Raw genomic sequence first — 15,081 nt, 5'->3', positions numbered from 1 at the left:
ATGTTGTTTTTTTGTACAATGTATATGGTAGACGGGAGATAATTCAAATTGAATCGTGTTCCATGCATCATTCCCCCGATTTTACGAATCTCTAAATAATATCCCACTAAGCCCAACAATGTAACATTATTCGATCTTAAATTTGCGGTAGCATTTTTCTATCAATAATCAAGACTAAGTGAACCCAAACTCCTTTGAAATTGTGGCAACTCTACCTGCATTGTGTCCATTTGAAGCAATAAGAAAAATAATAATTATAAGTATACTGTTCCAATTAAGGATCTATGATGGACAGCATGACATGTGTATGATTTGTGTGAAAAAAACATATTGTAAATTGAATTGAATGAAATATCCAATATTCATATACATGTAGGTATATTTCAACACAAATTGATATCCAATTGCGGTAACCACGTTGAAAAGTAACAGTGAAATGTCGAGACGGTGCTATGAGAACAAATAATAATTTGAGCAAAAATTAACATGGAAACATGTTTGGTTTCTGAAAGAAATATCGAAAATTTGTTGGTTTAATGAATGCAAAGTTGACATTCAATGTAAATGGTATAACATAACGTGTTTTACCTTGGATGAAACAAAAACAAAAAGTATAGTCATGGTTGTTATCCACAAATACAACCTGCTGATAATGTTTATGTAAAGCAAAATTATATCCGGGTGAAATTTGATCCGGAGGAAAAAATGTCACAGTAGTTGTTGTTATTTTTTTATCCGGAGGAAAATATTTCCCTGGGATATTTTTTCCTTTGCCGCGAAATTCTATCTGGGTAGTTAACTTATTGAATAGTTATTAGAAAAAACTTATCCTTTAAAAATACTATGAAATAATAATAGTGTATTTGAATTAAAGCGAAATGGTTAAAAAAAAAAAAAGTATTATAATGGGCAATAATTTCACAAATGATCATTGAAAAATAATCCTGAAATTTTCAAGTCAATATCATCCTTTTAAAAAGAAAATTATCATGAAACATAGGGAAGTAAACCAGAAGTAATTTCAAAGTTCGTAATTGTGAAATAATATCATGATTAAATAAGGTTAGTGAAATACGTGTAAAAGTGAGTTGTTTTCAGATCTCAGTACAAATATAAATTTAAGGTAGCACAATACAAAGATTTTTCATCCCCAATCAGACATCTTTAAACTGATGTAATTCCACTCATCTCACAGTTTTGGAGGTCAACCTGTGTTGTACAAGAATCTATATAATACTTTGTGATGCTGTGAAGAACAAAGACGCTAAATTCATTCAAGTGTGGACATCACAATATAGCAACTAATTACATAATAATTAATTATGTAATAATTATGCCATAATGAAATTATCACAATTTCAAAGATTAATCTTTCTTCTTTCTTTTGGTACCTCATTTATAAAATATAAAGAAGGATTAAATAAATTACATCAGTTTAAAGTTGTCTGATTGGGAGTTAACAAATCTTTGTATTGTGCTACCTTAAAAGTAAGGTAGAAATATATAGTTGCATTACTACTGTTAACAGTAGTAGAAGAATTTGATTATGAAAAAAGTAAAAACACAAAAATACTGAACTCCGAGGAAAATTCAAAAAGGAAAATAAAAAATCAAAAGGCAAAATCAAAAGTCCAAACACATCAAACGAATGGATAACAACTGTCATATTCCTGACTTGGTACAGGCATTTTCTAATGTAGAAAATGGTGGATTGAACCTGGTTTTATAGCTAGCTAAACCTCTCACTATATGAATATATAAATATGAAGATATTTTTAACTATATAAATAGTTTTGTCTGGGGACAGAGATGTAGTTGTTGATTATATGGAAATCAGATAAATCATTAGCATAACAATATATTGGAACAAAAGCATGTTTAACAGCTGGATAGTATTTACCTGTTATATATCTGTCTTATTAAATCAAGTTGTAAGTCATCTTTTTATATAAATGAATATTTAAAAAATAAGATTCAAGGAAAAATTTCACTATAAAATAGATTCAGAAAGGCTTATTCTCATTTCGCCTTAGCTGTCAAAATAATTATATAAAATTAATCCCAGTTATCTTAGTACAAATTTTCAGGTACATAAGAATTAACTAAGGCGAAATGGGAGCTTCTGTAAACATTGTAATTATGTTATGTTTTGTTTGTATTGCAATTAGTTATTATTTGTTATTTTGATGTCAAATTCTACCATGAAATTTTATTTATGTTTGGTGTCCCACTTTTTAAATAATTCTTTTTTATAGCTGCTCTTCTTTTTCTGATTTTTTTTTACTCATGCGTTATATTTTGTAAATTAAATCTTATTAGATATGACACATTGTATATGGATATTTCATATTTCAATGAATAAAGAAAAGACAAATATATCATACTATCATAACAAATACATTTGTATTTCATATCTAAATCAGCACTGAATTCAGAAACCCAATTTTAAATTTGCATACTTAAATAGAAAATGTACATGTTATATTTTTTAATAATAGCATGAGAAAAAAACACTTAGTCTAATACATATAACATAAGAATTATTTCCGTATAGTTCATATTGTGAAAAAAATAAGGCACTGATGTACACATTTGAATGTTCAAAGTTCGTTTAGTTTCCAAGTTTGAGGATGTAAGATGCTACATCATCATACTGAGGTAAATATGTTGGTTGGCGATGTTTTCCAGGAGATTAAAGAATCTTATATAATTTGGACCAAGCTTGAAGAAGTCAAGTCATAGTATACCATGTAATTCACAGGTTATCGTTTGTTTATGTGTTACATATTTCTTTTTCGTTCATTATTTGTACATAAATAAGGCCGTTAGTTTTCTTGTTTGAATTGTTTTACATTTCGGGGCCTATTGTAGCTGACCATGCAGTCTGGGCTTTCCTCATTGTTGAAGGCTGTATGTTGTCCTATAATTGTTGATATCTGTGTCATTTTGGTCTCTTGCGGAGAGTTGTCTCATTGGCAATTATACCACATTTTTTTTTTGTATTTTTACATGTATCATCTTTATTATATATATAATTATAATAACACAATTTAAAAAAAAATATATTATTTTATTTATTTTTTTTAAGTTTCTGTAATATATGTAAACAAGTTTGTGGGAATACATTTTGTTCTTTCTTTTTTAAACTCTTTGTGTTGCAAAATGTAAAGGATCATAATTGACTGATTATTAAGAACTTTCCGGTTGCATAAAATTTATACAATTGAAACTTACATTAAATTAAGCATAAAAGAAGCAACTTTCCTACTGACTCATGTTTTATTGTGGATTTTTTTTTCTGTTAAAATCATATAAATTGTCACAAAATTGTCACTTTTATTAAAAATAATAATTAAAGAGAAAAAAATCCCTAATTCAATGTTGTTAAAATTGCTATAAAAACACAGAGGTTTAATTTGTTTATTTAATATTTTTATCTGAATTCACATTTCGCCTTAGTTTAATTCCCATCTGGCCCTAGTATATTTTTTACCTTTTTTACCTGGGATTCACAGCTAAGGCGAAATGAGAACACACCTTCAGGAATATATTATATTAATATCTTTAAAATATATACCGGTACATACTATCCGCAAACCACAGATCGATTTCACTCCTCTGGAAAAAATCAACCTGGGAAAAACCATGCCTGGAAAAAAATTACCGGGACCAATTGTCCTCAGGATAAAATATCACAGAGGAAGAAATAAACCGTTACATTTACACGTACTTCATGCTTTTTACCAATGACACGAAGTCCAAAACCCCTAAAAATGTGAAACTTAGCTATCAACACTCGTATGTTTTTATTCATGAGAGAAATGGAGTGATACATAATAAAGAATTTTAATTGCAATCTTAAAAAAAAGTTAGTTAAATAAATGCATTACGTTTATATCCGAATTGAGTTTGTAGGTGATTTGGACTGAACATGTTTCTAAGCTTGAACTGAACCAACATAATTTCTTGTGCATGGTCTTAAGTGGGATGAGCGAAGGCATCGGCATGGACACAGTAATAACATAATATATATTGCAAATACATATAATTCTTATATGATTTGCATATCTATAAATACTTGAATTGGATTGGTCAATGAGAATTTTCCTCTAAGTTTACACTTTGATAAACCATGTTTCCGAAACTACTTTTGTAATCTATTCATGCGCGATACACAAGCTTGCAGTGATCCCGGGATTTTCAGCAAATTGAGATTTAAAAACAATTTCATAACAATTGTGACTATTCTAGTACATATATAACAAAACAAAAAAAAAGAAAAGAAATTTAATGCACTAAAGCTTCGAAAATGAAATTTCATGAAGGTTTTGGCGAATTTACGTCATGGCAAAACACGACGTCATACGAATAGACGTAAAGGGAAAGATTATTTCGTTACGTGTACGCTTCAAATTCGGATAACATTTGATTAAAATGAAGTTTTTGAGGTAGGTGCTATTTCATTTAAGATTCCGTTGTATTTATCGGACATTTATGGTTTTTATGAAGTCAAGATGGCGGCGTACTCCTTAGTTACGACTTGCCATTGATGGTAAATATATATAGTAGCCATCAACAAAAAAAAATGTTTATTAAATATCACAAATGTTTGGCTGAAGAATTATAAGGATTAAACACATTTTTTATAGAGGTTATTGATTTGTAAACCGGGGCTCTTACTCACAAACTCAACATAAAAGTCCTGGGTTTACACATCAATAACCTCTAGAAAAAATGTGTTTAATCCTATAGTAATAGAAACATATAATTTAAATGAACATGTAACTAACTATAATTTAACTACGTCATCCCGTTTCCGGGACCAGATGAGATGTTCGTGCGCATGTGTAGCCTCAGTTCGTAGCTTTATTTCATAGAAGGCAGACGTGGTCTGTAATTGTAGCTTCTATAATGAAATATTTTATCACAATAACTACGAGGTAGTTATTTTTTTGTTGTTTAATATGTAAATAAACTCGAGGGGTTTATTGTTTATATTAATTTTTTTATATTTTTCTCTGTTGTAAATTTACGATAAATAGACCGTTTTACGGCAGTTGATATTTTTTGGTTTAAACAATGGCGGATGCCATGCTCTCGAAAACTGATTCAAAATCCTTGAAGAAAGGTTCAAGTGCTTCAAATGAGGCAAAAGGTAAAAATCCTAAAAGAAAATCATCCGGTGATGATTCTCGTTCAAAGAATGACGATACAAATAGTTGTAGTAGTGGTGCAAAAATTGTCAGCTCCGGCGAGGCCGGAACTGTTGCTTCAAGACTTAAAGGTCTGAGTCAAAATACTGGCGAAGCTAGTAAAGAGCCCACTTTAGCTGAGGTTTTTTCAGTTCTGAAGAACATGCAACAGGAACAGAGTTCCCAAAAAACTGATTTTGTGTCTCTCAAGTCGATGGTCGACGAATTGTATTACGTTGAGCCTGAGGGTTACGATGAAAGCCAGGGTGCAGACCCTGAGGTTTATGATGAAAATAATAATGACAATAATGATCATGTTGGTGATACTGAGGTTGCAGAACCTCCAGCTAAAAAACAAAAAACTGTTGACAAAGAGGGTGACAATGTTTTTAAAGCTGCTGCTCAAGCTTATAGGTCAAAAGATAATGTTGATACAAGTGTAGATGACACTTTAGCTGACACGGTTAATGAATTTTTCCGTGAGGGAATATCTGATGAAAAATACAATGAACTGATGAAATCAGTAGCTAGACCAGAGAATTGTGTTTCTCTTACAAGGACTAGAGTAAATCAGCTCATTTGGGATTTACTCTCTCCTCAAACTAGATCTTTTGATTCGGTCATACAACAACATCAAGAGACTGTTGTTAAAGCATCATGTAACATTACAAAATTATTAAATATGTTGTGCAAACTAAAATCTGAATTGGGTGACGACTGTCAACAAGAAATGCAGTCTTGCATAGATTTGGGGATTGATTCCATAGCTTTACTGTCACAATATAACAAGATGACTAATATAAAAAGAAAGGAATATCAAAGATTTGATTTAAGTCCTGAATATCATCATTTAAGTTCACCCTCAATTCCTTTCACTGACATGCTTTATGGTGACAATGTCCATCAAAAGTCGAAAGAAATTCAAGACATGAACAGACTTGGTCGAAATTTAAATAATAATAATAATGCAAGAGGTAGAGGAAATGGTTTTTCTCGAGGAGGTAGTTTTGGTAGAGGACGAGGTTTTGGTAGAGGCCGTGCAGGGTCTCGTCGTGGTGGATACAGAGGTGGTCGAGGCCGTGGTTACGGCGGTAGAGGCCAGTATTCAAATGATCAAGGTGGTTCAAAAAACTTGAGAGGTGTTCCAAGTTTCCTGAGGAAGTAAATTATGCTAAACAGGTAAGTTTAGCGGGTGTCTCTGATATTAAACCTTTTACAGCAGGTAGATTGAAAAATTATGTTGAAAACTGGCAAAAAATTACTTCTGATAAATTTATTTTGGATACAGTTGAACACTGTCACCTTGAATTTATTGATAATTCAATACCCACTCAAAGTCTCACACCATATCAAAGAATTTTTGATAAAGGCCAGGAAAAGATTATAAATGACGAAATAGAAAATTTGAAAAAATTAGGTGTAATAGTGGAAGTTAAATTTGATACAGATCAATATATATCTCCAATTTTTACAGTTCCAAAGAAAAATACAAATGAGCATAGAGTGATTCTTAATTTAAAAGAATTGAATAAATTTATTATTCCCCATCATTTCAAGATGGACACTTTTGAAATGGCTTTAAAATTGGTGAAACCAAATTGTTTTTTCAGTTCAATTGATTTGCGTCATGCATATTATTCTGTTCCTATAGCAGAGGAACATCAGAAACTATTACGTTTTATATGGAAAAACACTATTTTTCAATATACCTGTTTACCAAATGGTTTGCTATCAGCACCTAGAATCTTTACAAAGTTAATGAAGCCTGTTTTTGCAACTTTACGGCAATTTGGTTATATGAATGTAGCTTATATTGATGACTCTCTTTTGCTTGGAGATACTGAAGATGAGTGCATAGAAAATGTACAAAATACTAATGATTTAATGGAGTGGCTTGGTTTTATAATTCATGAAAGAAAATCTGTGTTCAAGCCTGCTAAACAAATTGTCTTTTTAGGCAATATTATTGATTCTGTATCTATGACAGTTGTGTTGCCAAAAGAAAAAGTAGAAAAAATTGTATTAGAATGTCAGAATCTGATCAAGAAAAACGTAGCTAGTATACGGTTAGTTGCCCATGTTATAGGCTTGCTAATATCCACTCTTTCAGCTGTGGATTTTGGTCATTTATATTACAGAAATTTAGAAATTGAAAAGATTCAGGCTTTAAAATTTTCATTTGGGAATTTTGATCAAAATATGACTATAACATTTGCCATGAAAGCAGATTTAAAATGGTGGGTTGAAAACTTACATTGTCAGAAAAGAGTCATTAATAGGAAAAATCCAGATTTTTCTATGACAACTGACGCCTCATTAAAAGGCTGGGGTGCTTTATTTAAAGACCAAAAAATTCAAGGAAGATGGAATGATGTTGAGCAAACTTATCACATAAATGTTCTGGAATTGTTAGCCATTTCTTATACTCTGAAGGCTTTTTGTAAAAATTATTCAGATATACATGTGAAGATTTTTTGTGACAATTCTAGTGCAATTGCTTATGTTAACAATATGGGTGGTATAAAATCCAAGCAAATGAATGATATAACCAAACTTTTGTGGGTTTGGTGTATTGAAAGAAATATATGGATTTCAGTAGAACATATTCCTGGTAAATATAACGCTGCAGATGTTGAATCAAGAAAAATTGACGATCATTTAGAGTGGATGCTTGATAAGCAAGTTTTCCATAAATTAGTGGAGATTTGGGGTACTCCAGATCATGATTTATTTGCCTCTAGATTAAATTGTCAAGTTAAGAGTTTCTCGTCGTGGAAACCTGACCCTGAGGCAGTATTTGTAAATGCTTTTAGTATTTTATGGTCTGATGAGGTATTTTATTATCTTTTTCCCCCTTTTTCTCTAATTAGTAGATGTTTACAGAAAGTTCAGAAAGACAGTGCAGAGGTTCTGATGATTGTACCATTATGGCCGACTCAGGCATGGTATCCAGTTTTACTAGAAATGTTGATAGATTTTCCAAAAATGTTGCCTCGAAAGAAAAGACTTCTGTCCATTCCAGGAACGGAAAAGATTCATCCTCTTCACAATCAGTTAAAGTTTCTTGCTTGTCGGTTATCAGGAAAAATTTGGAAAACCAAGGCATTTCAGACAAGGCTTCCAAAATCATTTTGGCGTCTTGGCGAGACAGTACGAAAAAGCAATACTCAACTTATGTCAAGCAATGGTTCCGTTTCTGTAGTAAAAGGAAAATTGATCCACTTCAACCAGCTTTAAATGAAGTCTTAGATTTTTTAACAGTGCTTTTTGATAAAGGATTAAGTTATAGTACGATAAATTGTGCAAGATCTGCATTGTCAGCCTTAGGAATAATGTTTAATGGAGTGACAGTTGGCTCTAACGCTACAATCATCAGATTTTTAAAAGGTGTTTATAATTTGCGACCTTCAGAACCTAGATATAGTGAAACTTGGGACGTATCTAAAGTTTTTAATTTTTTACGGAAGTTATCTCCCGTAAAGTATATTTCGTTGAAAGATTTAACATTGAAGTTAGTAATGTTAATTGTTTTATCCACGGCTTGTAGGACACAGTCGTTGTTTTTGCTATGTTTAGACAATTTAGTTAAAGGAAAGGATAGTTATACTTTGTTTTATTCAGGTTTATTAAAACAGAATAGACCTGGGTTTAATGTACATTTTGTTGAACTTTTTGCTTATCCTCCAGATAGGAGATTGTGTGTTTTTACTGTTTTAAAAGAATATTTGATGAGAACAGCTCAAGCTCGTGGTAATAGTCAGAAACTTTTTATAAGTTATGTGAAACCGTTTAAAGCCGTTTCAAGAGAAACAATTAGCAGATGGATCAAAACTGTGATGTCTAAATCAGGAATTAATTTAAAATCTTATTCTTCGCATAGCGCTAGATCAGCAGTTGTTTCTAAGGCTTTCCATAATCTGATTCCTGTGGAATGTATTTTACGAAGAGCTGGTTGGACCAGTGAAAAGACTTTTGCTAAATTCTACAAGAAGCCGATCGAGTCAGATGAACAACGTTTTCAGAGAGCTGTTCTGAGTACATAGAACTTTATTTGTAAATGAACTTTGTATATAGGAGGGATATATTTGTTGTTTTTTTTTTTGGAGGTTTTTAATATAACTTTTTGACTTATCTCAGGGCTTGTGCTCTTTGAAGTCTCATCTGGTCCCGGAAACGGGATGACGTAGTTAAATTCCAAAACTAAACGAGACTTACCTTGGTAAAAGTTGAAGTTCAGTTGGAATTTAACGTAGTCATCTTTAGTTGTAGGGATCAGATGCCCTCCCGATATCCCTCCCTCTTTTTTGTGATGTTGTACTTAGTACTTTTGTATGCACAAACCCTTCGACTTTGAAGACTGAAGCTACACATGCGCACGAACATCTCATCTGATCCCTACAACTAAAGATGACTACGTTAAATTCCAACTGAACTTCAACTTTTACCAAGGTAAGTCTCGTTTAGTTTTGGAATCAATTTACTATTTTTAAAAACCATCGGTGGTAACATTCAAATATATAAGCAACGATACAACACAAAACATGTTAGTTCAAACTGTTCATCCAAAAATAATCAAACCAGATAATGGGCATTGAACACTAATAATCACTCCAGATAATGGGCATTGAACACTAATAAAACAAAGAATACTTACTTGAATAATATGAAATGACTCGATTCTCCTCAAATGGTAATCAGTAAAACGACGGAATATGTTTTACAGTCTTTTATCTTCAAAAGCGTATAACAAAATGCTACTTTTGAAATAGAAATTTACTAGTCCAATTTCGCGTTACTGTTTCAGGTTCAACCAATCGTTTGTCAATCAAGAAACCTGAGTTTCTCTGAAAATGGACACAACAATCCCCTAATTAACGCTAATTCTGAACAGGAGAAAACTGGCTTGATTCAAATTAAATGAACTCTAATTGTCAACTTGCCTTCCCCGAGTCATCATTTAGTTTATATATATATATATGATAGACTTAGCTAAATTCCCTTTATAATATCATCCTTGATAAAAAAAAAAATACTACTTTTCAAACAGAAAAATATGTTACAAATTCAAAAATCTAATAAGTGGCAGTAAAACCATTTTCTTTATATTTCATAATTAACTTTTTTTCACAAAAATATAAATTGAGTGTCAAATTTATTGACATTATGACAATGTCATATTGTATTTGTTGCGATTAAACAAATAAACTGCTTCATTGAAATAACTACCAAAAAAAGGTTCAAATCATTGAGTTTAACCAGAATAAGTTGAGAATTGAAATGGGGAATTTACCAAAGAGACAACAACACGACCAAATTAAGAGCAGATAACAACCGAAGGCCACCAATAGGTCTTAAACACAGCGAGAAAATCCCGCACCGGAGGTTGACCTTAACTGGACCCTCAATAACAATGTGTACTAGTTCAGTGAAATGGACGTCATACTCAACTCCAAAACATATAAATGATTTAATATTTAAAAAGCATACAAGACTAATAAGACTCTTGGCAGGCGCACAAAAAAGCCTGGTCATTACTAGGGCCTAGTAAAACTACTGATTTAACAACATTTACTACGAGTGTCAAAAAAAAAAAACAAAAAACGAATAATCTCTTCAAAAATGACTTGTTAAACTTGAAATAAGTAAAATCACAAAAATACTGAACTCAGAGGAAAATTAATTCGGAAAGTCCATAATCACATGGCAAAATCAAATAATAAAACGCATCAAAAACGAATGGACAAGAACTGTCATATTCCTGACTTGGTACAGGCATTTTCAAATGTAGAAAATGATTGATTGAACCTGGTTTTATAGCTAGCTAAACCTCTCACTTGTATGACAGTCGCATCAAATTCCATCATATTGTCACCGATGGAACAAAACAAACAGACACAATAGGTAAAAATGTCAAAAAATAGGGGTACAGCAGTCAACATTGTGTTATCATCTTAATCACTATAAAAACAATAAATGTAACTAAGAAGCACAAAAAGGCATACATCAAATTTAACATCCTCATTTTGCTTATATTTTACGATTTTATTTATCTATGTAAAATGCACCCATAAAGGATGGAGGGTTTCAAGTACTGGTGTAAAATTGCGCGTTTGAAATTCGAACAGGTAGACATGAAATAATTTTGTCGTTCAAAGTATGACGGGATACATAAATACAGTCACGTAAAATAGATATACAAAAACAGACTCAACAGTAAAAGTAATAATAATGAATAAAATAATAGTGTCGTTCATAGTATGACGAGATACATAAGTACAGAGTTACGTCAAATATACATCACACAAACCAGACATAACAGTAAAAGTAATATTAATAAATAAAATAATTTTGTAATTCAAAGTATGACAAGATACATAGGTACAGATCAACATCATAAAATAATTTTGTCGTTCAAAGTATGATGGGATACATAAGCACAGAGTTACGTCAAAAGGATATCTTAACAGTAAAAGTAATATTAATGAAGACAAATAAAAGAATGATAAAATACGTTATTAAGATGATAAACAACGTCAGTCATATACAAAACACACAACCAAAAAATGAAAGACAATACAAACACATTGACGAGATGTATAAGTACCGAGCCACGTGTCTCATTGGTGTCTTATTGGTGTCTTATATAACATAGGCCACAATTAAATCTTCAGTTGGATATTTCATTTAATCTATTCGTAGGACAAGTATTCATTTTCATTATAGGAGAGGGAAAGGCAGATGACGTTGAAATGATATATAAGGAAAAAAATAATAAAAACAGTGTTTCTATAATGTATAGAAACCAATACATCACCGTTGACGGAACATTTACTCATCATAGATTTCTGGATTGGTTTTTATTACACCAGATGCGCGTTTCGTCTACTAAAGACTCACCAGTGATGCTCGAATAAAAAAAAAAGTTAAAAAGGACAAATAACGAAGTTGAAAAACGTTGACCCAAAAGTTTTGCCAGATACATGTCTTCTTTGATAACATATTTGTTTGTTTTATATTGATTAAGATTGTAACACAATGGTGACTGTTGTACCATCAACACTTTTACCTCTCATGGCTTTGATTTGTTTACATATTATTATACCCCACGCAACGAAGTTGCGGAGGGTATAATGTTTTTGACCCGTCCGTCCGTCAGTCCTGTTTCTTGTCATCGCAACTCCTCTCAAACCACACAACAGAATTTCACAAAACCTTTTCAGATAATAAGGACATACTATGTAGTTGTGCATATCGACGGGAAATTGCGATTCAATTTTTTTTCTAGCAGTTACGCCCCTTTGAACTTATTTACTTTAATGTATTACTGCAACAGTTTGTCATCGCAACTCCTCTCAAACCACACAACAGAATTTCACGAAACCTTTTCAGATAATAAGGACATACTATGTAGTTGTGCATATCGACGGGAAATTGCGATTCAATTTTTTTTCTAGGAGTTACGCCCCTTTGAACTTATTTACTTTAATGTACTACTGCAACAGTTTGTCATCGCAACTCCTCTCAAACCACACAACAGAATTTCACGAAACCTTTTCAGATAATAAGGACATACTATGTAGTTGTGCATATCGACGGGAAATTGCGATTCATTTTTTTTCTAGGAGTTTCACCCCTTTGAACTTATTTACTTTAATGTACTACTGCAACAGTTTGTCATCGCAACTCCTCTCAAACCACATAACAGAATTTCATGAAACTTTGTAGATAATAAGGACATACATGTAGATGTGCATATCAACAGGAAATTACGGTTCAATTTTTTTTCTAGGAGTTATGCCCCTTTGAACTTATTTGCTTCAATGTACTTCTGCAACAGTTTGTCATCTCAACTCCTCTGAAAACACACAACAGAATTTCATGAAATTTTGTAGATAATAAGGACATACTATGTATATTGACAGGAAATTATTATTCAATATTTTTTCTTTTACAATTTTTTTTTCTTATACTTATTTAATTTCTCCAATGACAATGTGGGGACGTGGGGTATGTGAGCGTGCTCACTAAGGTTCTTTAATTGTCAATGTAATGCGACTGTTATACAAGTGAGAGGTTAATCTAGCTATACAACCAAGTTTAATCCACCATTTTCTACATAAGGAATATGACGGTTGTTTTCCATTCGTTTGATGTGTTTGATATTTTGATTTTGACATTTGATAGTGGATCGACATTCCGTTTTAAATTTTAATTAGAGTTCTATACGCCAGTCAAAATACTGGCGGCACTTATTATGGTATAAAAATGTCCGGCGTCCGTCCGTTTGTCTGTCTGTCTGTCCGCCGTCCACATGTCGCACCGTAACTTGAGAACCACTTACCAAAATTCCTTGAAACTTGTTTTTTTATGATGGTTAAACCACCTGCATATTTTTTGGTGAAAATTAGATTTGAACTTTTTGAGTTACGGGACTTTATAACTAAAACAGGGGTGTGTTTTTTTCACAAGTCGCACCGTATTTTTTCACATTTTGCACCGTATCTCAGAAACTATTTATGATTATTGCATAAAACTTCACACACAATACGAAGGGTGTATCATGCGCTCGTGGCGCAGCTGTTTAGTAGTGTTATTTTACTTTTCACTCACCACTAACACAGTCACTCCACTCTTACCATAATAAGGCATGCATGTCTATAAATAAGGCAAAATACAAATATCAAAAACTTGCTGCAGTATTATCAAGTGTATATATGATAATAAATCACGAAAATATTGTATGTAATGGTACTAGAATCTTCCATAAGCATTTGCTGTATTATTTTTGTTTGCAATATATAAAAATTCATTGGAGACTGTTTTATTCTGGATTTTAATTTTATTACACTAGGAGCTATATTTCCGAACTACCATCTGATGAAATAGTTTTTAACTATAATAATCAGCCAATTTATAACCAAACACTTAGGTCATGCTCCCCAAACAAAATGTCAAAACTGATATTAAATTGATCATTAAATAATTTGATTTTCTTTAAAGGTGAGATTTTTTTTTAATCTTATCCTTTTGTTATGTAAGAAAAACAGTTAATTTCTAATTATTGCCATATCAATGATAATTCATATCAACAAAGGGATGCTGACTACTGGGCTGGTGATACGAATGGGGAGAAAAACTCTACCAGTAGTGCCATCGACCCACTGGGTGTAAATAAACTCATGATCGATAACAGGATTGCAATTTTGTACGCTAGACGCGCCTATAAGGCGTATAGCTTGATAATTTTGTCTATATGACTTATTTGAAGTACTTGTCTAGAAAGAAGTAAAATACTCAACTCAAAGAAAGTTTAAATCGGAAAGTCCCCTTATCAAAAGGCAAACAAAAAAACAAAAACAATGAACAAGCATAACAGATTTAAATGTTAAAAATAATGGCAAATCAGTCAACTTTGTATAATAATCTTAATCACTATAAACCAAACAAATAAGTCAACAAAGTAAAACAAAATGGCATATAGAAAAAAGTGTAACAGCCAATATGAAAGACAACAACACATTGGCAGGTGCATAAGTATCAAGCCATCGTACCCGAAAAGGATATAACCAATACTGGACTAAACAGTAAAGTTTGATAATTTACAAACACAAATAAAAGAACACTACAACACGTTATTGAGATGATATACTGCAAGACGATCATGTATTATTTGTGAAGTTGATACGGAATATAGATCAACAAGGCCTTGGTATCTTTCGATGAACTTTTAAGAAAAAGAATTACGAGACGTTCTTTATCGTCATCCTGGTTCATTTCCTTTCTTGTCAGGCATTTGTGACGTTTTATAAAGTCGGATTAGCAGCTGCAAGCTGAATACCGAATGCGTTATGAAATGTATATCTCATATGCAGGTGAAGTTGGTGTATTG

At 32.0% G+C, this 15,081-nt stretch overlaps 1 protein-coding gene across 2 annotated transcripts; it reads left to right on the top strand.

Annotated features, from left to right (window-relative positions):
* Positions 1-4,868: 4,868 nt before the first annotated feature.
* On the top strand, positions 4,869-9,659 carry LOC143067659 (uncharacterized). Of its 2 annotated transcripts, none has more exons than XM_076241092.1 (2): positions 4,869-6,371; positions 8,066-9,659. In XM_076241092.1, the coding sequence occupies exon 1, from the start codon at positions 5,080-5,082 to the stop codon at positions 6,355-6,357; it is 1,278 nt and encodes a 425-aa protein (XP_076097207.1). In that variant the 5' UTR covers positions 4,869-5,079; the 3' UTR covers positions 6,358-6,371; positions 8,066-9,659. The 2 variants fall into 2 exon arrangements, with proteins under 2 accessions (XP_076097207.1, XP_076097206.1); XM_076241091.1 differs by having other exon boundaries at positions 8,063-9,659.
* Positions 9,660-15,081: the final 5,422 nt, after the last annotated feature.

The sequence above is a fragment of the Mytilus galloprovincialis genome, chromosome 3 (assembly GCF_965363235.1).
Source record: "Mytilus galloprovincialis chromosome 3, xbMytGall1.hap1.1, whole genome shotgun sequence".
Lineage (NCBI taxonomy): Eukaryota > Metazoa > Mollusca > Bivalvia > Mytilida > Mytilidae > Mytilus > Mytilus galloprovincialis.
The sequence above is the reverse complement of the archived record's forward strand: the minus strand, read 5'-3'. Positions and strand labels throughout refer to the sequence as shown.

Excerpts from the sequence above, each read along its gene's own strand:
- LOC143067659 (XM_076241092.1), top strand. The coding sequence starts at position 5,080 with ATGGCGGATGCCATGCTCTCGAAAACTGATTCAAAATCCTTGAAGAAA.